Below are 23,719 nucleotides of genomic sequence, written 5' to 3'. Positions count from 1 at the left end.
TTTAAAAATGAATAAAGAAGTTATTCTGGTGGTTTGGGTAGAACTGACACTTTGGACCTGCTCTGCAAGCTCTGCCATTGGAGAGCTCTACCTTCCTCTCCTTTGCTCATGGGTTCAGTGTTACACTGCAGTGAGGGCATCTGCCAGTTCCAGTGGCGGCTGATGTGAGACAGGAGGTGCCACATGTTCCTTCCAAGCAGACCGGTAAGAAGCCCTTAGGTGGCCAGTTGTCTCTTCTGGGCTGAGATGCACATGAATATTTGCTCTGGTGCTTGTTTGTTTCTGTAAAACACATTTCAATTATCCTAATGCTTTTCTAAATGTTCTTTGTTACAGAAGAGGAAGAGGAGCAGGTTCCTACTGATGGAGGTACATCTGCAGAGGCCATGCAGGTCCCACTGGAAGAAGAAGGAGATATGGAAGACGATGAGGCAATTAATGATGAGAACTACTTGAGCAAGAGACCATTAGAGAGTCCCGATGCCGAGGAATTCCCACCTGTGAAACGGCCAAAACTGTCTGTTTCCAAAGGGGACGCCTTGGATGGAACTGTGGAACCACGTGAGCCTCTTAGCTCAATAAATACACAAAAAGTGCCACCAATGCTTTCTCCAGTTCACGTTCAGGACAGTACAGACTTAGTCCCCCCTTCGCCAGAACCACCAATGTTGGCTCCCATTAAATCCCAAGTGCCGACTCCCAAAACTTTAGAGGCAAAGCCGTTTTTACCCAAAACGAAGTCCAAAACAAGTTCTCCAGGACAGAAGACAAAATCACCGAAAACTACACCCTCACCAGTGGTAGCTGGGAGTCCCATTCGTTCACCAAAACCTGGATCCAAAGAAAAAAAGTCACCAGGTCGCGCCAAGAGCCCAAAAAGTCCTAAAAGTCCAAAGGTTCCTGCTCATGTTCCACAACCTCCTGTGAAGACTGAAACACCGAGTAGAACCCCTCTGCCTGCATTGAATGACAAGATAGGAAAGGAAAATATTCAAGTGAAACAGGGACAAACACCACCCGAGCCTGCCCCCAAGCCAAATATGGACAACCAGGTAAAGAAAGTCCCGGTCATGGACAAGACCATTGATGATTCAATCGATGCTGTGATTGCTCGTGCGTGTGCAGAACGAGAACCAGATCCCTTCGAGTTTTCCTCTGGGTCCGAATCAGAAGGAGAAATTTTTACCAGTCCTAAAAGACTTTCTATTTCAGAGTCTACAACTCCTAAACCTTCTGTTCCCACCAATAATGCAAATAAGGCAGGAGCAACTCCAATACCTGCCTCAGGTGGGACTTCAAGTTCAGACATTTCATGGACAATGGATGACTCAATTGATGAGGTCATTCGGAAGGCAAACATGGGGACACCTTCTAATCCACCTGCCAACTTCACTTACTTCTCCTCTCCTTCTGCTTCACCGCCAACTCCTGAGCCTCTTCTCAAAATCTATGAGGAGAAAACCAAGTTGGCTTCATCGACAGAAGTGAAAAAGAAATTGAAAAAAGAGCTGAAAACTAAAATGAAGAAGAAAGAAAAACAAAAAGAAAAAGATAAAGAGAAGAACAAAGAGAAAAATAAGGAGAAGGAAAAGAACAAGGAGAAAGATAAAGACAAGGAAGGAAACAAAGAAGCAAAGTTTCAGTGGAAGGAACTACTCAAAGAAGAGGATCTTGATCCCTATAAATTCAAACTAAAGGACTTTGAGGATGCTGACACAAAAGTAAAGTTGAAAGATGGCAATACCAAAAAAGAGAGAGAAAAACATAAAGATAAAAAGAAAGAGAAAGAGAAAGGCAAGAAAGACAAGGATAAAAAGGACAAAGAGAAACTCAAAGATAAGGGTAAGGAAGATAAGATAAAGGTGCCATCAGCACCTCTTGTGTTACCTCCCAAAGAAATGTCTATGCCCTTGTTCAGCACACCATCTGCCATGAGGCTTCCCAGCATGTTACCTTCCTTGTCTCCCATGCTACCTGAAAAACTGTTTGAGGACAAAGAGAAACCAAAAGAGAAGAAGAAAGACAAAAAAGAGAAGAAGAAAAAGAAAGAAAGGGAGAAGGACAAAGAAAAGGAAAAGAAGGAGAAGGAAAAGGAGAGGAAAGAAAGAGAAAAGAAAGAGAAAGAAAAGGAGAAACACAAACATGAAAAGGTAAGCTGGTTGGATGAGTTGAGATGGCACACTTGCTTGAAAAATGCACGTGGATTCCTGTGTTTGCTGCTGAGCACTGTCTAAGAGCTTTGAGGAGAAATGTGGTTACAGGTTTGGTGTTTCTTAATAATAACAGCTCCAAGGAAGATGTCCACCAGAGCTTCAGGAATTGTCCCCCCTCCTTGGAAAACAAAGCAATGGAATTTCAATTCCGTTAATTTGAAATGTGAAATTGTCCTGGCTTTTCTCAACTCACTTTTCACTTGGAAAAGCTGAGGCTCAGACTCAACAACAGCACACACACAGCAAAGGGATGCAGTGTTGTGATGCAGAGAGTTTGTTCTGTAGGTTTCCACTAGAAGGGCAGCAACCCTATACCTTTCATAAAAACTTAAAATTTAGTTTCTAGAAGTCTGCTGTTTCAAAGTTTGTATAAGCCTGGAAATTCCCAGGTGGACAGAAGTGAGGAGCAGACTGCCTTCAAATAAATGTTATCTCAGATGCTCAAAAGAGCTGCTGAGTCTTCTCTTAGCATATCTGTCCCCTTGTTGCTCCAATTTGTTTGAAGTAAGAAAATTAGTGTCAAATTATGGTCTAAGTGTTCAGATGTCACCTTTCGTTTTGAGTCTTATGCTTGAGAGACAGAAGGGGAGAGCTAATTTTCAAGGGGTTTGAGCTCCTTCCATTCCTGTAACTCTTGCTGATTTACATCAGCCAAAGATAATTTCTTCCGTCCAATATCACCTAATCTTGAGAATACATTTAATATTTAAGAAATGAAACCAGCATATTTGCATGTTATCAGATTTGAAATCCCATTAGAAGCAGCTCCCCTAATACAGAATTTGCTCTAATTTTTTTGTCACTTCACCTTATAATACGCATTAAATTGTTATTATTGAAAAGAAAGAAGAAAAGAAAGAGATAGTCTTCCTATGTGATAACCTTGGATACAAGAGTTCCTAAATCTCTGTTCTTAGCTTTAGGAAGCACTGTGGGAGTTCCAGTTTTACCAAGATGGTCTTTACATCCTGCTTTGAGTGTAATACTCGATTTGTACAAGCTCAGGTTTGGGACATTCCTCACTCTCCTTTTCTTGCCACTCTTACATTATCTGCTGGACTTGCAACAAAGTGCTGATTTCAAAACTTGATATATTTTTTTAAGCTTACAAATGGTTTTTCCATGCAGAATCTGGGTGCTGTGGAGAACTAATGTTTGTCTGCTGTGGATGAGTTGGTGATCGACAGGGTGATGGCCCAGTTGTCCGTGATAGTTTCATGTCTTGTTTTAGACTGCAGCAGCACTTCCACAGATTCCCCATTTTATCTTTCTGCCCCCTGTGCCTGAGCTATTTTGGCAGTATTTCATTGAGAATTTCTGCAGAGATTTCTTTTTAAGTATGGGTGTATGTAAAACAGAGGCAATGAATTGCTTGTTTTCCATACATTCAGTTTTGCATTTCTTGTGCAGTTGTCTGTATCGAGTTTGCTTTAGAGTGATATAACAGACACATAAACAAATACAAACTGGTAAAGCTTCAGTATAGACTGACCATATATATATATATATTAGGAAAAGGAGTTCAACACTAATAAAAACTTGGACAAATTAAATTGACAAAGCTGCCCATTACCTTGGCAAAAAGTCCCTGTCAAAAGATAAACTTTAAAGCTAGAATGCATGAAAGAGTCCCCAGATAGAATTAAAATTTAAACTGATTCTTGAGAGATAAGCTTTTTTTTAAATCCGCCTCTTTGCTGCAAGTCAGGATTTTAAAAATAAATTTCCCCTTTAAATCTCTTGAGCGATTTTCATTTTTTGCAAGGCCGCACTGCTGGTGTCCTGGAAAAATGGAGAGTTAGAGCTTTATCAGTTGGTGCCCTGAGGTATGTGGCAAAGAAGCTAAATCCTTGAAGATTAGCAAAAAAAATGCAGCACATGGCAATAAGGGGCTTATATGACTACTAGTATTAGTTCAGGTGAAAGAAGTATTGCTTATACATAAAACTGGACAAATCCACTGACAATGTATTTTTAGTTAGCTACAAAGGAGTCTTATATTGCTGGACTTTACCTCTTTGGTGATTTGGGAAGCTTAGTAATCCACTGTAAATGCTCTTCTGCTGGCCCCAATTCCCAGTATTACTCCCGAATGCTGCTCTTTCGTTTTAACCCCTAAAAGTACATGTTTCCTTAATTTAGCTTTTAGATCACACAATGACTTATTTAGCCAGCAGTTGTGCTGCAAGAGCAAATGATCGAGTTACAGCTTGGACGTTTAATCTGCCACGGCGCGTCCGCCTCGGAGGTGTAAGCACAGCCCGGGAGATGAGTTCGTGGGCTCGCTGCAGTTTCAGCTGCTGATGGCCAGGAGAAAATACCAGATTCCTAATATTGCTATAGTTAAACAAAAGAGTGACTCAGCTGTAATGTTCCCATTTTTGAGCCTTGTAGTTATTAGCTAAGTGCACATCCCGTCCTGTTGCGTGATTGAGGCTTTTTATCAAGTTTTTCCTGGAATTTTGCCCCAGGCTGCTGAAAGATACAGAGCAGCAAATAGAACACTGCACAAATGGCAGAAAACAGAAGCTGAGGGCTTCGTGATGGGAGTGTTTGGTGGTGGCATCAAGGAGGAGAAGCTTTGTCTCAGGGCTTGCCTGCCCCATGCCCTGCAGTGGTGTTGGGTGCTGCCCTCAGAGCCAGAAAAGGAGATCTGGGGCACTGCCTTGCAAGCTCCACCAAATGGAAAACAAACACTTGGAGCAGTTACACCCGTCCTGTACGCCAGAGATTACCGGGCGTGCTATAGGAGTGACTGAGCAGCTCAGGGAGCAGTGCTGACCCAGTTTCAGCTAGCCTTAATACGCTGAGCTGGAAACTAAAGTAGTTGAGGAACTGCTTCATGAGAAATGGAGCCATCCTTGCATCAGAGCAGAGCTTGCCAGAGCTCCCCCAAAGTAAGCTACTTTTGCTCCTGTATCAAAATCCTGATATCAGTGTAGAGGAAGACCAAGCTCCACAGGATATAGCTGTGAATGCTCCTAAGTTTTCTCACTGCTCTAATCATGTAAACCCTACACACAAACCCACATTGTAGAAAGATGCTTCCTCTCCTCTTGTATCAAAGGATAAGATTTGGGATTGTGGTGTGGCCCTGTTTTCCTCTCCCAGCAGACTGGTATTTGACCATAAAGAAGTGGTTTATGTGCTTCTGCCACATGAGCCCACACCGCCGTTGTTTAGAATAGTACCAAGGACCTTTATAAACGACGTGGGCATCTCTCTGTGCTGTGTGCTGAAAGCTACAGCAGCAGTGCCTGTCCTAAGGTGCTTTGTATTCAAACCAGGCACTACAGAAGAAGGAGAAACCTGGAGGAAAAGAGGCAGGATAGCCTGTGCAAAGCCATGTTCCTGAGCCTCTAGTACCCAGGGTTCAGTTCCATGTCTCATGGGTGATGTTACAGGTTAAGATGATGGGAAAACAGAGGAGAGACTCACCTATGGAAGGTAACAGTGAAATTGTTGCAGGCATTAAAAGCTTCAGAGGAAGCTTTTACATCATTCTGGGGCAATGATGTAACAAAAAAAATGGTGCTGCATAAACAAAAGAGCAGAGAGAGGCCTGTGAAATCAGCTAATCCATATCCATGGAAAGCTGTATTGCAAAGCACAGTTCACTGTGTCAGAACAGGAACACCTCTCATGCTGCACTCCTCCTCGCTCTGGCCTAGACATCAACTGGAGAGCAGGTCCAATTCTTTGGCCAAAATGTGTGGCAAGAGATTTTGCTATTACCTTTCTCAATATAAGCCCCACCTGAGCCCTCCCACTCTGGCCTGCTCTCTCCCCCACTGCTTTCTGTGCTTTGCATTGATTGTCTGCCCTTCCTTTTTCTGTGAAAGCTTTATGAAACTGGAGATTTGGTCAGGTTTCCATTTAGTGTCTGCATATTAGTTTTGTCTCTTAAGTTCCTGGAGCAGATTCAGCCAAGTAGTTATTTTATTAAGTGTGATGACACACATGCACAAAATGAGATCAGTCTCCATCTCTCTTCATATATATATCTCTCACTATATATAATGTATATACACTTGTCATATATGGATGTAAGTTGAGTAATGTATGCCTGGAGAAGCATTACAGTGTCAGCTGTAGCATCTGTGGTCATTCTGTACAGGTTTTGCAAACCAGTAGCTCAATGGGAGTTGGTAATTTTGGCACATACTAGTTCCATAAGTTCAAGGACGCATTCAAGTGGTCTAAACTCCACCAGATACCAAGATTGGAATCCCAGGCCACTTGAAAAATAGTCATTAAAAACCTCAGCCTAATTGCGGTAAAATGCAGTGGCTGTTATGCTTGTGTGGATAAGCACTTTATTAATAAAGTATTTGGTGTCAGTGAATTCAGCTTGGAGTTTATTTGCTTCCTTTGTCTCTCCTTTTGATTCAAGAGAGTCATGGTACATTTATGCGATGAACCTGGGAAATAATTTAATTTGAATCTCAGAAAAAAGTGCAAACACCAATGGGTGCCTGACAAGTTTGAGTACTAAGGTCAAAGCATTTCATGTCATTGTTTAGAAGCAAGCTGGGAAGTTTTGTGTCTCTAGAACAATACTTAATCAGGAAGATATGCTCACAAATTGTATGAGCAGGTACAAATGCAGCAAAATTTCAAGTTGGTTTTTTTAGCTTAGAGTTTGTATTTGTGAATTGCCATGGCTGGGCCTCCAGCAGACTGAGACTGTCCACGCCATGGGATGAAGAGTGAGAGAGCAGTGATTAGTCTGTCATAGTTTTGTCTCATTAAGTTGATATACTCTGGTTAACTGCATCAGTGCTTTCATGTAATTAATATATTTTGGGAGTCTGCTTGCAGTCTTTGATTGATGATTGTGTTCCCCTGTACAGATAAAGGTGGAACCAGTTGTTCCGGCTCCATCACCGGTTATTCCTCGGCTGACTTTAAGAGTGGGTGCAGGCCAAGACAAGATGTAAGTACGAATAAATCCATCTGTGAGGTGTATGCTCACCACAGTCCATCCTCTGGCACTTGTGGGAGCTCTTCTTTTCAGTGGAAAGCACTTCAAAGTTAGCAAATTATACAGCCAAGTGTGTTCTCCAAGTGGGACCCATCACCTTCCATCCATCCTACTGTGTGTCCCATTCCATATCTTTCTAGGGCATGGATTACAAGACTCCATCTACACTGCTATGATGCCTCCAGTGACATTTAGTGAGGTTTCTGTAATGGATGGTTCTCTCCTGAGTATAACCTACAGCTAAGTTTCACAACACTCCCCAGCTAACAGTTGTTTTATGCTTTAAAACATAACAGTTGGAATTCCTTTATACACATCTGTTTTATTATAACTGTTGATGATTATTCATGAGTGTACCTAACGCGTTTCAAGTGCTGGTTCATTAGCTCCCTAATTATTGGGTGCTGTTGTACAAATAATTGTTACTTTGTACTGGATGAGCATAAGTAGGATGATCCCTATCCTGAGATCATCCAGCATAAACAGAAGGCTGGAGAGGCTGGGGAAACCATGCATCACTTAGGCTGGTCGTGTGCTGTATGTGAAGGGTTTCTTTTAATCAGGTTTTTCGTGTTGATTTCATGGCACAAAGCACACTTTCATGTCTGATGGTAAACATGAGTACCACACAGATCTCTCATGTCCATTCCTCACATTAAATATTGCTAATGCAGTTGTTTCTTTCATAAAGCCATTATGAATTAAAACCCCTAATCACTAATTTTTCTGCTTTAGAAGTTAAATGGGATTTTGATGGTTATTGTCTTTTTCTCTGCTGTCCTACTCCTCCCCAGTAGGTAACTATGGCTTTTAGTGATTTGAAGCTGTTAAGGGGACTTCAGTCTTTCCTTGGTGTCTAAGGAACACCCCCACCCCAATTATTAACCATTTTTGCCTTCTGCCTTTCACAGTATTTGAGTGTGATCTAAAATTTATGTGCCTCATATTGCTGTACAAAGTTCCAGCTTTCTCGGAATACTTGAAGGACAGTTTCCAGCCTGTCCTGCTGAGCATGATTTGAATGTGCATGGCTGGACATGCTGTCCCTGGAAAGCCCACACGTCCATTTTCCTCCTTGAGGAGCCGTGGATACTTTTGAATTCTGCTTTTTCAAGGACTCTAGAGTGTTTATATGAGGTAAATTAACTCAGATTTTCAAGGCAGAACTTGTCAATTAAAGTTCTGAAGCCATATTTTAGCACCAAAGAGCTGACTTTGCTTCCAAGCTTATCTCACTCCAGTCTTTCTCATACCCATACACATTTTGAGAGGGGACTTCCGACTCCATCTGTTTGCTACAAATCATGTGGGGGCATCATTGTCATCCCTGCCCACCATTAGTGGGTCTGAGATACTGACATCTTGTTTCATGGCCTTTTGGGAAACTCACTTCTATTCCAGATTCATTTTTGCATCTTTAGCGGCACCTTGGCCCCCATCTGAGGACCTCATAACAGGCAGAAAGAAAAGCTTTTTGATGTGTTATGGTAAGGGGAAGTTAAACTTACGTTTCATCTGTGTTGGTAATGAGGTTCTGAATATCTGGCAATTATCATATAGAAATGTGTTTGAATTAGCCTGTCTATAGAGTTTACTGGCATGGAATTGTTTGAGGATACCATGAATCTCCGTGGAAAGGTGCAAGGAAAATTTTTAGGGATTCAGAGAATTTGATGAGTGGAAACTAGATGGAGAAATTGGTTATTTCAATTTCTCTGTTAGTGGAAGAGCTGTTTGGAGGCTTTTGGAGGTACTCAAGTACCTGTTCAGTTGGAAGTTCATTTGTTTGGGGGAACTTGGTATAAAACATCTTGAATGGAAGCACGTACAGATCTTCATGAGGCCACGGGGCTTTCAGGTGTCTGAAGCAAAAGTGTCAGATTGATGGTGCATGGAATAGAGATTCTCATCACACCATAAAATCAGCACAACCCCGGCATAAATTGGCTGAGTAGCAGAGCGGTGGTGAGGAAAATGCCTTTGCAGTGCAGTGAGCAGTTGGGGCTCTTCAGCCTGGAGAAGTCAAGGCTCTGGAGAGACCTTAGAGCCCCTTCCAGTGCCTAAGGGGCTCCAGGAGAGCTGGAGAGGGGCTTTCTACAAGGGCATGGAGTGACAGGACAGGGGGAAATGGCTTCAAACTGACAGAGGGCACAGTTAGATTGGATATGAGGAAGAAATTCTTCCCTGTGAGGGTGCTGAGGCCCTGGCACAGGTTGCCCAGAGACGCTGTGGCTGCCCCATCCGTGGAAGTGTCCAAGGCCAGGTTGGACGGGGCTTGGAGCAACCTGGTCTAGCAAAAGGTGCTCCTGCACATGGCAGGGGGTTAGAACTGGATGATCTTTAAGGTGCCTTCTAACCCAAATCATTGTATGATTTTATAATTTCCATGATCTTTAAGGTCCCTTCTAACCCAAATCATTGTATGATTTTGTAATTTCACTTCTTGACTCCTCTGCTTGAACCAGTATACAGAGCAGTGATGTCAGCAGCAGGAAAGTCTTCTCTTTTGGGTTTGTGAAAAAAAGTACACATTCCTCCCAGATTCAAAGTAATACCTGCATTCAGGCTTGTCTGGAGTGCAAACGTTCTTACAACACACATGAGTTCAAAAGAAATGGCTGTCAATAACATTGGGTTAATAGACATGAAAATGTACTATTGCTGAAGGATGGACAAACCAATATTGGAAAGATGGTACTACTTAGGAGTTTTTTTGCAAGTGTTTTAACTGCACAGTAAAACAAGAAGAAAGAAGATTATTATCAAACCATTTCCATCTTAGTTGTAAACAATTACAGCAATACTTGCATGGATGCCACATTAGAAGAAATTTACTGGATTCCATTCTAATGCAATTAGAGCTAATTTTGTTCTTTAAATGAATAAAAGGTCAGCTAGTAAATCTAGTTTATCTCAAGTCCAGGCTTCAATAAATTGTTTTATTTAATTTGTTGTAAAAGATCTTATCCTTAATGGGCCTTGCTCTTATTGGTTTGCTTGGGTTCTAAAATATTTATGACCACCTTTTTAGATATGATTTGAATGATATGTTGGAAGGGGTTTTCACTTCTTTTTTTTCCATTCCAGTATTATCAAGGTAGATTGCTAACTGAGTTAGTATAGGAAGGAACTAGAGATACTATCTTTTTTCAAAACAAAACAAGCAAAACAAAAAACACAGCTAGTGTAGACTTTTAAATTTTAAATGAACTGCAAATGATGAGTAGAGTTTAATACTTTTATTCAATTACATCATGGCTTCTTTTTGTCTTGTTATTTTTCCTAAGCACTATCATTTTTCAAACATCTAAGTTTTTTAAAATCGTATCTATTGATAAGGTGTTGACATTCCAGCTGCTACTACAGCTGACATAAACTTCAGCAAAATTACATGCTGTAATGTTTGATACTTCTGATAAACTTATTCTACATTTAAATACAACTTTTAAGAAAAAACACATGGCTGCTGACACTAATGCCGGAACACAAAGCACAGTACTACTCACTGGGTGCTGTTTCAGTGTTTCTATGCCCTGGAAGCAGGATATATGTTTTTTGTGAAATCAGGTCTCCAAATTTACCTTTAAAATTTCAGACTTTTGCTCCAGACTCGTATCATAACTCTGCCGTCAGCAGGGAACCTGGAAAGCAGACAGGAGAAGGGGAAAGGCAGGCATTTTAACAATGTTTATGGTAAACCTGACCTGCTGCTCTAATGAAATTGCCCCTTGTCTTCTGTAATTTTTAAGTGAGCAGATATGTGACTTTCCAAAAACAAATCATGCACATGCTCAGATATGTATGCATGTGTGCCTATAAAAATGTATAGTAAATAACCTGTGGATTGTAAGATAAAATCCTAAAAGGATTAAGAGATAAAAAAGTTTTGTTACCCAGATACTTAATTGGCCCCACTACAATTCTTTATTACTTGGTAGGATATTATCAGTCCAAGGGCAAGTTATTTTCCTGTGGAGGCTCATTCAGCTGCATGATATCCCCTTGACGAAAGCCACCAGCACAACCAGCTGACATCCTGTGTAGGGTATCTCAAAACCAAGGGTCAAGGTAGAGAAATCATCCTATGATCATAGATGTGACCTCCCTGTGTAATATCAGTGACCCAAAAGAATATTTTTGGGAGTAAGAGGACAGGAGAACCTGGTTTATTACACCAAGTTTCTTGTTTATCCATCTAAGAACTTCTACCACACTAACAGGGAAGAATTGATTCCCAATATCCAATCTAACCCTGCCCTTTTTCAGTGGTATTTGCTCAAGAATTTGTTATTTTAAGTGCAACACAAAATTTCAGTAAAGCAGTTCTTCACCCATACTTTTTGAAATCCTGCAGAACTATATAATCTCACCTATAGCATGCAGAGTGCATCAAGTGTGTGTTCACCAAAAAAAGAGATGTCTTAATGATGGGTCTTCTACCTGCAACAAGCTTAATTTACAGAAGAGTTGAGTTGAAAACTCTCCAGAGATTGAACTTTCTTGCGAAAACTTCACACACACATGCACAATCAGACTTTAAAAGGTCATGGCACCAAGGGAGGAGAGAAGAAGGTTTTAACAAATATATCCATATGCTTCTTATTGACCTGGCTCAAGACAAGAAATTAGGCAAGGACTGTGTTGGTGCTCCCCAAAACTCACTGGGGATCAGAGTTGCTGCTGTAACATGAATATGTGTTCTTTTAAAACTGTTCAAGCTCTATTTGAGTTGTGGAAGAACAGCTGGATATCCAAGAGTTTGCTGCTAGTTAAACTAGAATCCTGCCCTATGCAGTTTCCAAGAATGCATCTGATTGTTACAGAATCATCTTTGGTGTATGTTCAGGAGCTTCAATTTTTAATAGGGTTGTTCTCATACAGATAAATCAGAGGGTGTGAACAGACTTTTGAACTTTGGGTGCTGTTTAGTGGAGCACTACTCAGACTTCGATAATTTACATTACTGTCTTCATAGTGTTTGCCCACAAAAGCTGAATAATGGGGTTCGTTATGATGCCATGAAGATTTTTGCCTTTCCTTTTATACCCCTGTTATACCTTTTTACAACTTCTGTATTCCTAATAGTTTTTGCCTACATTCTTGGACTTGTTTGTCAAGCTAAGAGGCTAAACATCTTAGAAGCTTGGTAGCTAGGGATCAGTGTGCCCCAGACCCCAAGGTCCTCTCCAGAACACATTCTGTAAACCAAGATAGAACCATCCAGGGGAAGGCTCCTTGGGGAGGGGGGCTCACTTGAGCCTCTCATTGGGGAATCTTTGATAGATCTGCTAATTAGTAACACCTATAATGTTACACCCAATGTTGGGGGGACACGCACTCAGTGGGGTGCATCTCGATGCATATGGCCTGGACGTGTGCACCTAAGGATCCTTAAAATAAATACCAAGGTAAAATCCCTTTTCCCCTTCTAACCGTGTTTGACTCTTGATTTTAAGACCAGGAAAAGGCATCAGTTGAGCTCCCTGTACAGGCATATACAAATTGTTTGCTTCCAGCCTTGGCTCTCTAAGTGTGGCTGGGGAGGGAAGGATTGGCTTTTTATTGACTTGTCAAGCCTTAGGTTTGCATTACCAGCCAAGTAGCTCATGACCCATTCCATTTATTGCACTGTTTTGTGGTGGGGAAACAGGTAAAGGAATCCTGCTGGAAGCCCCTCCTCCTGCACGTTTCGATGAATAAGGGCAGTGTTTGGAGCAGTTAAGGCACCGTGACCAAAGCCTTGGGCAGACGGAGTGGCAGCAGCATGGGGCTGTTGTGGGGGACAGCTGTGGGCGGTGTTGGTTACCCTGAGAGACCTTCCTTATTCAGGGGAAAGCTCCAGAGGAGAACTCATTGAGGAATTAAAGAGGAGGGGAAAAAAGTGATACTTCAGGGAGAAAAATGGAGAAGGGTGAACCACTGTTTGGGAAAATTAAACGGTAGAGTGCAGGCAGTAAAAGTCTGTGTTTATTGCTGTGCTAATGGGCATCCCAATTATTTTAGCAGGGAAAGGCTGTGTTAACTGTGCATTGACACAACTGCTGCTCTGGGTGCCGATCCAACTTCTGCTGTAAAAGAGCTTGTAATGGTGAAATCATTTTTGATATGATCAATAGACCACCTAAGTGAGGAGACAGAGTAATGAAAAATGATCTTGCTCCTCTCCAAGGTGTGCTGAAGGAATTCCAGTGATCTTTACAGCTTTCATCAATCTTGGCGAGTGTATTTACTGACATACCCACATTTCTCTGTTCTGTGGTCCTTTAAATTATAAGAGCTGGAGGACTGATTTTTAGTGCCTTTTTAAATTCTGAATGTATTTTAATGAAGATACTGTCTCAGGTATGATTCATATTCCTTTCCCAATTGTTCTTTTGTAGTGTAACATATTGGCCCAAATCCTGCAGTAAAATCCCCATGTGTGGTCCTGTATCCATCCAAAAGGCTTTTTGACTTTGGTGGAGGTTCCCCACCCTCTCCCTTGTTGCAGGATTGCAGCTTTTACATGAAAAAAAAGTGAAAAATACCATATCCCTTTTACCAAACCAAGTAAATTATAATTTTTGTTTATATTTCTAGAGGTGATTTAGCACAGCTTTTTCTTCCTTGAACGTGAATTAAATTTACAACTTCAGATGTAGTCCTTAGCTTTTTTCTTCCTTTTTTTTTTTTAATTACTGCAGCCATCCCAACTAATTATTCATCCTGTTTATGGTAGGTAGTAGTTGGTGGCAAGTTATTTTCATTTTGCTGCTGGCCACATTGGGTGATGACTCCAAAAGTGAATCCATAAAAAGGCTTGAGTCATTAGAAAACAAAACAACTTACTGTGAGATACTTTGATTTTGCTGCTTATTGCTCAAGAGTTTAAAAAAAAAAATGTATACTGTATACCACAATTTAAAAAAAAAAAACAACTTCAGGCAGGTTTAGACACATGAGGGAATTGCTTGTGTAAATGGCCATGAGCAGCTGCCCTTATGAAGCACAACAGAAACTGATCAAATATGTGTGAAAGATTAGAAAGGCAGATGGGCATTTGTTTCAAAAATAGACTTTCCATAGAGGATGACTGCAAGAGAAGGGCACTGATTTGGTCTTGTCTTTGACAGAGGTGCTTCTTTTTATTCACTCTTTTATTGAGGTTTTTAAACAAAAGTGAGGAAACTCCATAGACCTGAGGATTTGTGGGGTGGTTCCTGGGAGCTGGATGTGGACAAGAAGACCATAAAGAAATAGCCTCAAAAGAGCAGATGGTCCTACCTGAATTGAATGAAGTTGTCTTGTTAGCAATTGATCTTTAGCTGTACAGAGTCTCCAAGTCCAGGACTGACTGTCTTACTTGTCTCTTTCAAAAACAAGCTTGGTAACAAGCTGAAAATCACAGCTTTAAAGATCTTCTAAACCCGTGCTGGTACAACTTTCTGGTAGTTAGTAAAATTCATGTTCTATACCAGTTCCCACCAAAAAGGGTGGATATAGGACTGGTTTATGGGCAAGCATAACACATAGATTGTGCATCCCATAACATTTCCCAAAACAAATGACAATAAAAGGCAGTTTGCAGGGAACATAGAAGAGAAAGTTTGCAAAGAGCTCATTGACATAAACATGTTTTACCAGCTTATGGTTTTGCTCTTGAGAACTCAGCAGAAGGAGTTGGTGCCAGGTGGTTTTAACATTGAAGATGTTTGTTATTGATGATAAGAGAGAAAAAAAAAAGATGAAAGATACCAAGATGCCACGCTAGCAGCTCAGTTTTGTTTTGTCAGACGGCAGTGAACCATGCAAAGGTGGAAGTCAGAATGGTGAGAAAATGGGAGGGAAATTTAGGAGTCATCAACAGAAAGGTGTCTATGGTTGTTGGGGAAAATCTCTGGGTGTAACAGATACAGAGGGTGAAGACCAAGGACAGAACTCTGTTTCACTTAAAATAATGGGAAAATAAACAGTAGAAAACCTGTAACTCAATTTCAACAGTGCAAATGTCCATAAACCAAAGGAGTCAGCTGGAAATGTCAGCTGGACTGAACACCTAATGGATTCAAAAATGGTGTTTTCTGACAGTGGGAACGGGGCACTTGTAGCAAAATGACTACAGTGAATTGTATTAATAGCTCCTTCTGAAAGAATATCAGGATTCAGCATCATATCTCTAGGAAAAAAGAGAGTTAATGTGTCCAAGGCTGAAGACTGTGGAGGTGAAATCCAAGTGAATTAAATGTTTTAAAGGTTATTGAGCAAATAGGAAAAGAGAAGAGAAGAAAGACCATGAAAATGAAGACAGGGAGATGATGAAGAATAATACAGGTATGAGCCAAGACCTGAAAGAACACATTCCTTCTGGTTACATGTGCATTCAGTCCTTTCCTGAGGACTAGGACAAGATGGGTAACAGCAGCATGTTGACTGTAGTGGAAATTGCCATAATAAATTGGGAAGGAAAATACTGGGACCTTTATACACTGAAATACACTTTTTCCCGAGTTCTAGAAGAACTGGATGGTAAATTTGCAGACTCAGTGACAAGAAATTTTTAACACATTTATTGTTATTTTAAAATGCAATGTTTTTCAAATCCATTTTAATAAACAGTAGTTAAAAATAGAGGTGCTAAAGAAGGGAAGAAAGGAACCTGGTGACAGCATTATACATAAATATAAGGCAAATTTTGGATGAAGATCCAATTAAAGGCTCAGAAGTGAAGGAATTAAAACAGAAGTGTGCCATATGAGTACGTTTTTTATCAATCTTTGATAAAGCAAGTGATTCTCTGGGTTAGTATAGTCCATTTGACAGTCCCTGCAGGAGATGGGGTTTTCCTGCTGTTTTCCTGACATGGATCTTGGGTATCTGTTTCCATCACCAATGCCAGCAATAGGACAAGAAGCAGTGGGCAGAAACTGATGCACAGGAAGTTCCACCTGAACATGAGGAAGAACTTCTGTCCTGTGCAGTGACCGAACCGAGCATGGGAACAGATTGTCCAGAGGGAGTGTGGAGTCTCCACTGGAGATACTCGAAAATCAGCTGGACTCAATCCTGTGCCATGTGCTCTGGCATGGCCCTGCTTGAGCAGGGAGATTGGACCAGATGACCAACCCCCTGTGATCCCTTCCAGCTGGACCCATTCTGGGATGGTGTGAATGGGGAAGAGCAGGTGCAGAGGAGGGCTTGGAGCACTGTTAGGGGTCAGTGTTGGGAGAGGAGAGCAACTTGGTGTGTTTAGTCTGGCTTATGAAGAGAGGTTATGATTGCTGGCTAGAAGTACCTCAGACAAGTAAATATTTTGGAGGGAGAAAGCAATTTAAGCTAAAGAGCAATGCTGGCACAAAAGCAGATGGGACTTAATTGACTATGAATGTAGGCTGGAAATTAGCAGAGGTTGCTGTGACACCAGGACAGTGAGATTTTGGAACAGGGTGATGGTGGGGACCCTTCCCCAGCTCTGTTGAAGTGGAGAATGGGCTGTTGATCTCCGTGTGCACCAGTGAAGGTCAACACACTTTACGTGGAACAGGCAGGCACCCACAAAAGTGGATGTTATTTTGGAATACATGCTCAAAGTTCATTTTTCTTGATACAGAAGAATATCACATGGCAGGTGATACTTAAGTGCTGAAGGCTTTTCACTTGCAAAATTGCTTGGGGCTCCACTGGAGGTTTGGTGCATTCTGGCACTCTACAAACTCACAAGTTGGTCACAGCCTGTGCTTGTGGAGCTTCTGTTTGCAATGTGACTTGTTTGCACAGAACAAAATATTCAGCAAGGCATAAAACAGCAAATAAATTTCTCTTTCTAAAAGTAATATGGGAATTAGCCTACATTACAGAGCTTAAATCATACTGATTCTCCTCCAGAGCTGGAACAAAATTTTCACAATCACCTCTAATATTTGAAGAATCTAAACCATATGGAAATTTCTTGATTTCCTTAGGTGTTTTTGACACTCTTACCCATAGGTCTTAGAGTGCTAGGTTTTTTCTGGTGCAACAATCCCAGTTCCAGGTGTGAGATTTTTCAGTAACAAAATAGTTACATCACTTTCTAGCTTCAAGGAATTTATATCCCTTATATAAGGGAATATCAAAGCTAATAGATAATATGATGATTGATAATCCAAGTGAATTGCACCAGTTTCAGGTATGTCAATGCAGTTGTTGGTGTCATTTTCCTACATACAAAGACCCATTTAACTCCTTCTCCTTGCTTAAAAATGAGTCATGGGTTCAGAAAAGAATTAGGACTTTTCAAATGTTACTTTTTTCCTCTGGGCAGAGAAACAGCTCCTTGGGAGCTCTGCCTCTGAGAAACAAAGATTACTGTGATTTTTTTACTAGACCTTTCGAAGTACTGGTACAGCATTTTTTTGGAGCTCATTGCCCATAGCAATCATTCCACCCTGTGGCCCATATCCTATTTTTGAAAAGCCATTTCCTTTTGGTGCACGTCTTTCCCCTGTGTTTATGTGAAGCAGTCAATGGGGCTTTCAGCCGTAAGGATCAGAATGAAATCAAATAAATTACTTCCAAAGATAGGAAGCTATTTCACACCTTGGAGCTTCATTTTGCTCCAGATGTAGCATGTTACAGCTCATGCCACTTAGAGCTGATTTGAAACCAACTGACCTGTTGCGACACTTCAAATCTGGGTAGAATTTGCACTTTGCCTGCAAGCTGACGGTTTTCATCCTGTTTGGGTTTGCAACTATTAACTGTGAATGGAGTGATTGCCTTGGAGTGATGATTAAAATGGGTTTACATTCACTCTGCCCTCCTGAGAAACAGAAAAACTTCACTGAAGTTTTCTTTTCTTCCTTCCCCTGGGTGCAGTGTTGGGCACAGTTTTACACCAGTAGATAAGCATTGATTCTTTGCTGTAAGGGTGATGAGACACTGGCACAGGTTGGCCAGAGAGGTGATGGACTTCCCATCCTGGAAGTGTTCAAGACCAGGTTGGATGGGGCTGTGAACAACCTGGTCTAGAGGAAGGTGTGCCTGCCTTTGGCAGAGGGGTTGGAACTGGAAGATCTTTAAGGTCCTTTCCAGCCCAATCCATTCTGTGATTCCATGAGGCCTGACTTCTCAGCTGAGATTTGGATATGACACGCTGTTGTCTTGGCCCAATGCAGCCTTGATGTACTTGAGCAGGATTTTTTTTGAAGATCTTACTAAGTTCTCATATTGGGTTGAAGTTGTGTTTGCACTGGAACAGATTGTGAGGAAGAAAAATAACTTAAAAATGCCTTTGTCAGGAAGCTTTATGTTCTGCCCTTTTAGCAAAGGGGTCATAAAAAAACAACATGGAAAAATAATATTTTTAGTTTGTAATCACGCTATTTGAGGATTTTTCTGACTTTCTGTCCTTCCACTTTAAATTTCACATCCCTTAGGTTTTTTCCCTTTTTATTATATTTAGATATGTTTTCTTGGCTACTACTGGGCACTCTCTGACAAATCAACACATGCCTTCAGTCATACATACACTGAGGTTCTGTGAGCAGGATGGCTCCTGCTGGCATGTAGAAAGAAATCCAGAGTGAATTTAGGTTGGACACAACCAAATGCATGGTATTTACATTAATTCTGGGACTTTTTCACAGGGAGTGGTAACCTGTAGTGACAATTTGTGGAGGCTCTTATTACCACATCTATTCCAAAGGTTTTCTCACACCCCTTTATTCTGGAGGAACTGTTTTGATTGAAAAACAACTTCTAATTGACCTTTTATCTGTTTGTGATGCACTGCGAGGCAAGCAGCCTCCAGAGAAATGCAGTTCTCATCTCAGGACTCTGATTGTGTTGGTGGTGGGTGATATTCATTTGTGTTTGATTTCTGCAAAAAATACTCATTCAGCCTCAGTTTTAGAGTTCTTGGATTGGTGTGGAGAAGGAGGTGAATGGTTTTTTTAATATAGTATTGTACTTGCAGACTAAGTGATGATTTTGGAAACATGAAAACACATTTGGGAAAGAAAGTAACAATATATGTATGGTGATGTCCCGAGGAAGAGTTTAAATCCCAGCAGGACTCAGGTACCAGGTGGATCGAGGCTCTGCTGCAGTGAGAGCCGCCTACTTGCAGTGTGCTCTGTGCCTCAATTTTCCTGTCTATGAAACAGAGCTCATAAATCTTGCCATCATTTACATAGTGTTTTGATATCAGGTTTCTCTCCAAGTCTGAAGTAACAGTAATTATTAGTCGTGGGACTGCTATTTCCCTTTGATTTCTCCCCACCTCCATATTGCCATGTGTGCAGCCCCTTCTTCAGGACAGGCTAAACCACTCTTGCTGAGATTACTCCATCACCTCTAATGGTGTAGCACAAAACCATTCATTTCTCCACTCTGGAGTCTAAAGTCTCTGAACTTCATTAGCCCAAGGGAGTGGTAGGACCAAGTGTGCTCCAAAATGCCGATCTCCTGTTCTGATAACTGAGCTCTAAAATCAAGATAAACAAGCTGCCCTATATACTGAACATGTCCTAATTGCACACTTCAGGCATGCCAGCCAATCAATGAGCATGTGTTGCTCACTAATGAATATTTGTAGTTTTGGAAGATTTCACATGTGGTGTTCCTTGCAGCTTCTGCAGTTACTATCAGAGTGGCTTCGAAGACCCTGTGCAGGAGGAGAACCTGGCTTTAGACCAAGAAACTGTGATTTAATTTCGTGTGTTAGCTGGGCATGGTCAGTCTTATTCAAATTGTATTAGCTAATACTTCTTTCAAACTGTTTACCCTGTGTGCAAAGTTGTGTTTAAAGTCCTATTAGCTAATACATTTCCTAGTCTAGACTTGGGGAGGGTTGACTCCCTGAAGAACTCATAGCAGGACTTTGTTTACTTGCAGGAGGTAGGAGAGAGAGGTGGGGAAAGAAGGGGCAGTGATGTTTGAAACCATCCAAATGACTTCTGCTGTGCCAATATTTTGCTGTCTGTCCCTATGCTCACTTTTATTATGGCTAAGAGTTTGTTTATTGAGAGTTGGCTCTCAAGTCATGAGGGTGATTTTACAAACCATGGAAGTACTGGCACCAACCAAGCTCTTGGGCATTCAGCTTTGGGAGCCAGGGCTCTTTGTGGGAGCAGTGGAAGGAGGAAGACACAGACAAGGCATCTGAGTTGGGGTGGTCAGTCTGGCAGGAGCCCCAGGAGACTTTCACTGAACCAGAAACACAACGTGAGCCAAAGAGAAAACTTCCTTGGTGGAAAATAACTGTGGGGTTTTGGATGTTCTCTACTAACAGGAGAAGGAGGCTGGTTTTCATGCGTAGGTTGCTCCCAAGATGGTCTGATAGTAGGGCTTCCTTCCTTCTGCAAGTCACAGACAACGTAAATTAGGACTCCTGCAGTTTGACTCACAGTCTAGCACCTTACTGACGCTTAAAAAGCCTTAGCTCCCACATTAGGTACCTGAAGCAATCACTGGGACATAAATGGTGTGAATGTCTTCAGCATTGCTGATGAAAAAATCATCTATCACCTTTTAGATTCCACTGCACTCTTTGATTTTTCTTCTCCTGTTCACTCATTGTAGATGTGATGCAGGATTGCCAAACTCATTGCTCTTGTTTCCTTTTACTAAGTCTGTTTTTACTATAACTTGCCATAGTTCTGATTTTGTAGTGCAAGTGGCATATCTTGTGAGTAAAAGCACCATTATCTCAGCCAGACATTACGTACTGTATAATTTCAAGCCTTTCTCAAATGATCCTTGGGTTATTGACTTGAAATTCAGACAGTGTCTCAAATTGTAGTGGTACCGCCTTTGGAATATCATAAGAGTTGCAATAAGCTCTGAAGTTGAATGTAAAATTCCCATTGACAGTGGAGCTGGACATTCCTGGTTTTCAGGGTTTGATCCAATTTGATTTTTGTCGTGGTTTCTCTACTGATGTCTCCATATTTTGCTTTCTTAAGCGATCCTTCTCCCTGGAACGTCTAACCTTTCCTTAAATCACCCTCTTCGTAAGGTCCCATCACAAATCAATTGCACTCCCACAGTTACCATTCAAATGTAAATAAATTAGTTAAATTATTTACCAAAATGTGGTAGAACAAATAGACCTATCCTGTGTTTTATTTGAGGTTGTGGTTGTTTTGGGGGGGTTTTTTGTTCTGTTTTTTAAAACATCCTTTTCCTTCTCTTTACGTTTCTAACCTAGAGCCTTGTAGTAAGGGCTTTTTCTGGCTTGACTGTTAAATTGCATGCACATCAATAACATTGTGTATCAACAGTCATTAATAAACGTTGGGTTCTCTATGTATCCCCCTTCCTGGGCACAATTGTTCTATACAGTGTATTTACTAGAGCTACATCCTGTCTACTTCAGCTACTCGAGTAAGTAGCAATATTTTAACTGCTGAGTGTATAGTGTGCGTCATTTATTTGTCCTGACTAGATCCACTGCTGATTTCATAAACATTTGGGGAAAGAAATACCAAACTAGCAAATATTTGCAGAACCCCCTAATGTAGGATCTGAACAGGATGATATCGTCTCTCAGTTTGAAGATTAAAATCAGTCCTGTTCACAGCTGATTAACTTTCCTTTCTAATATTTCCCACAAATTGAGTTAATGCAATAAAACTTAACGAAACAAGGTTTAGTAAAGCCCCAGAGAATATTTATACGACAGCGAGGTACAGAGTGGCTCAGACTGTCCTGGCATTCACTTCGTAATGGCTCTGTGCTTTATCCTGTAAATGGATGGGTGCAGCACTAGCAACAGTCCTTGTTGAAACAGCCTCTTCAGTGACTCCAGGGTGATGTGAATTAGCTGCTCTGTATTTTCTTTCTCTCTAACCGGTGATGGATGGTTGCTTTCTCTCCCATCAGCTCTAACGATTCTCAATGTTGGTCCTACAGAGTCATCAGCAAAGTGGTGTCAGCTCCAGAGGCCAAACCTTCCACTCCCGCAGCGCGGCCCAAGACACCTCCGCCTGTGCCGTCACCGGTGCCAGCTCCCGTTCACGTCACCCCTCCTCCGGCTCCAGCTCCTCCTCTTCCACAGGCCACCATCTCACCAGTCCTGATCCCACCACCCTCCCCAGCTGTGTCAGCAGCTGGAGGCTCCAAAGCTCCTGTTCGGAGCGTGGTGACCGAGACCGTCAGTACTTACGTGGTAGGTAACACATGCCACTGCTGTGCTCTGTCACAGTGCCAGGGGCATTCCTTGCTGAAAGTGATGAGCTCCTGGGTGACTCATGATCTCAAACTGATGGTTCCTGAATTCCTGATGTTGCTCTCTTTTAAGCTGCTGCTTGTCCAACCCTTGTTTCCACGCACGTGTTTTGAGGGGTTAATAACTTATTTAAAACGCTACAACTTGGACTGAATTTTTCATCAGTTGCTAGTTCCAAATTTAAGTTCCTTCTAACAAGTCCAATTATATCCCACATGATGTTTTCTGCTAACTGAGCTAGAGCACTTATTTTTGGAGGTGGAGGTTTTTTTATAGGTGCTTTCAAAAGTGCTGAATTGAAACCTCAAATGTCAAACTCACCATAGATTTTGCTGTCAGTCAGGTAAAGTACAAAACCCTCATACAACATCAAGAACTTGACTTAGCCCTCATTTGAAATGTGTAGAGTCCACTAATCTCTTTCCTGGTTTCCTCGACATACAGAAATTGTAGATATCTGTGCATCTCAGAAGTCTGTAGATTGTTCATTAGTCTACGCTTCATTTGCGTGTTTGACACGTGCTCTGAACTTGGCCTCTGTCTGGCAGCATTCTTCATTCTTTTGGAAAAGTCTATTGTGTAACATGGTGTAGGAACTCCATTCCCTAAAAGAATGTGGATATATGTCTGGGTAGGGCAAGGCTTGCTGTGCTGCTGAGAATTTCTGCTTTAGATGCTGTATGAAATGAAGTCCTGAGCATTCCTGATCCTTGAAAAGCAGCACAAGGGTAGCAGTGTTGTTATCCTCCCTGTCCTGGCTAAATTCCAGCTTGATTGGTGACACCTTGCTTAGCTGCAGTTTAAAAATCTCACCATTTAAAACACCTAAAATTTACTTTTATTACAGAGTTTGCCATGCTTGAATTGCAACTTGTGCATGACTTTTTTTTTTTTTAAATGATTCTGTTTTAGTATTGATTTCTAATATAGATCTACCCTGCATTTCTAATGGAAAGGTGCTTCCCTGCTGGACTTAAACCGCTGTATCATGTTACTGGTCTCTATTTAAACAGCTGCTACTTTTCACTCCCGAGTTAGTTACAGCACTGGACAACATCACACAGGCTCTGCATATCCTTAAGGTGCAGGACACACAGCCTCACCTTTGGTATTTGGTATTTTGGTATTTGGTCACTATTATTATTGCCATTATTATTATTATTATTATTATTATTATTACTGTTATTTCTATTGCTATAGTAGTGCCCTAAAGTTTCAAATTTAAGAGAGAAACATTTCCTAAATACTGTACTACAGCCCATTTTCTTCTGTCATTAAGGAAAGAAATAATTTAGAGATTATGTTAGTTTTAAGAAGGAAAACCTAGAACTTTCC

At 41.2% G+C, this 23,719-nt stretch overlaps 1 protein-coding gene across 1 annotated transcript in view; it reads left to right on the top strand.

Moving 5' to 3' along the window:
• Positions 1 to 23,719, top strand: part of TAF3 (TATA-box binding protein associated factor 3) — a 114,257-nt gene that overhangs the window by 85,012 nt on the left and 5,526 nt on the right. The window contains exons 4-6 of the mRNA XM_017740400.1: positions 337 to 2,150; positions 7,067 to 7,149; positions 22,069 to 22,324. Coding sequence (XP_017595889.1) covers positions 337 to 2,150; positions 7,067 to 7,149; positions 22,069 to 22,324 — 2,153 coding nt within the window. The remainder of the gene's footprint in view (positions 1 to 336; positions 2,151 to 7,066; positions 7,150 to 22,068; positions 22,325 to 23,719) is intronic.

The sequence above is a fragment of the Corvus brachyrhynchos genome, unplaced genomic scaffold (assembly GCF_000691975.1).
Source record: "Corvus brachyrhynchos isolate BGI_N302 unplaced genomic scaffold, ASM69197v1 scaffold307, whole genome shotgun sequence".
In the NCBI taxonomy this organism is placed as follows: domain Eukaryota; kingdom Metazoa; phylum Chordata; class Aves; order Passeriformes; family Corvidae; genus Corvus; species Corvus brachyrhynchos.
The sequence above is the reverse complement of the archived record's forward strand: the minus strand, read 5'-3'. Positions and strand labels throughout refer to the sequence as shown.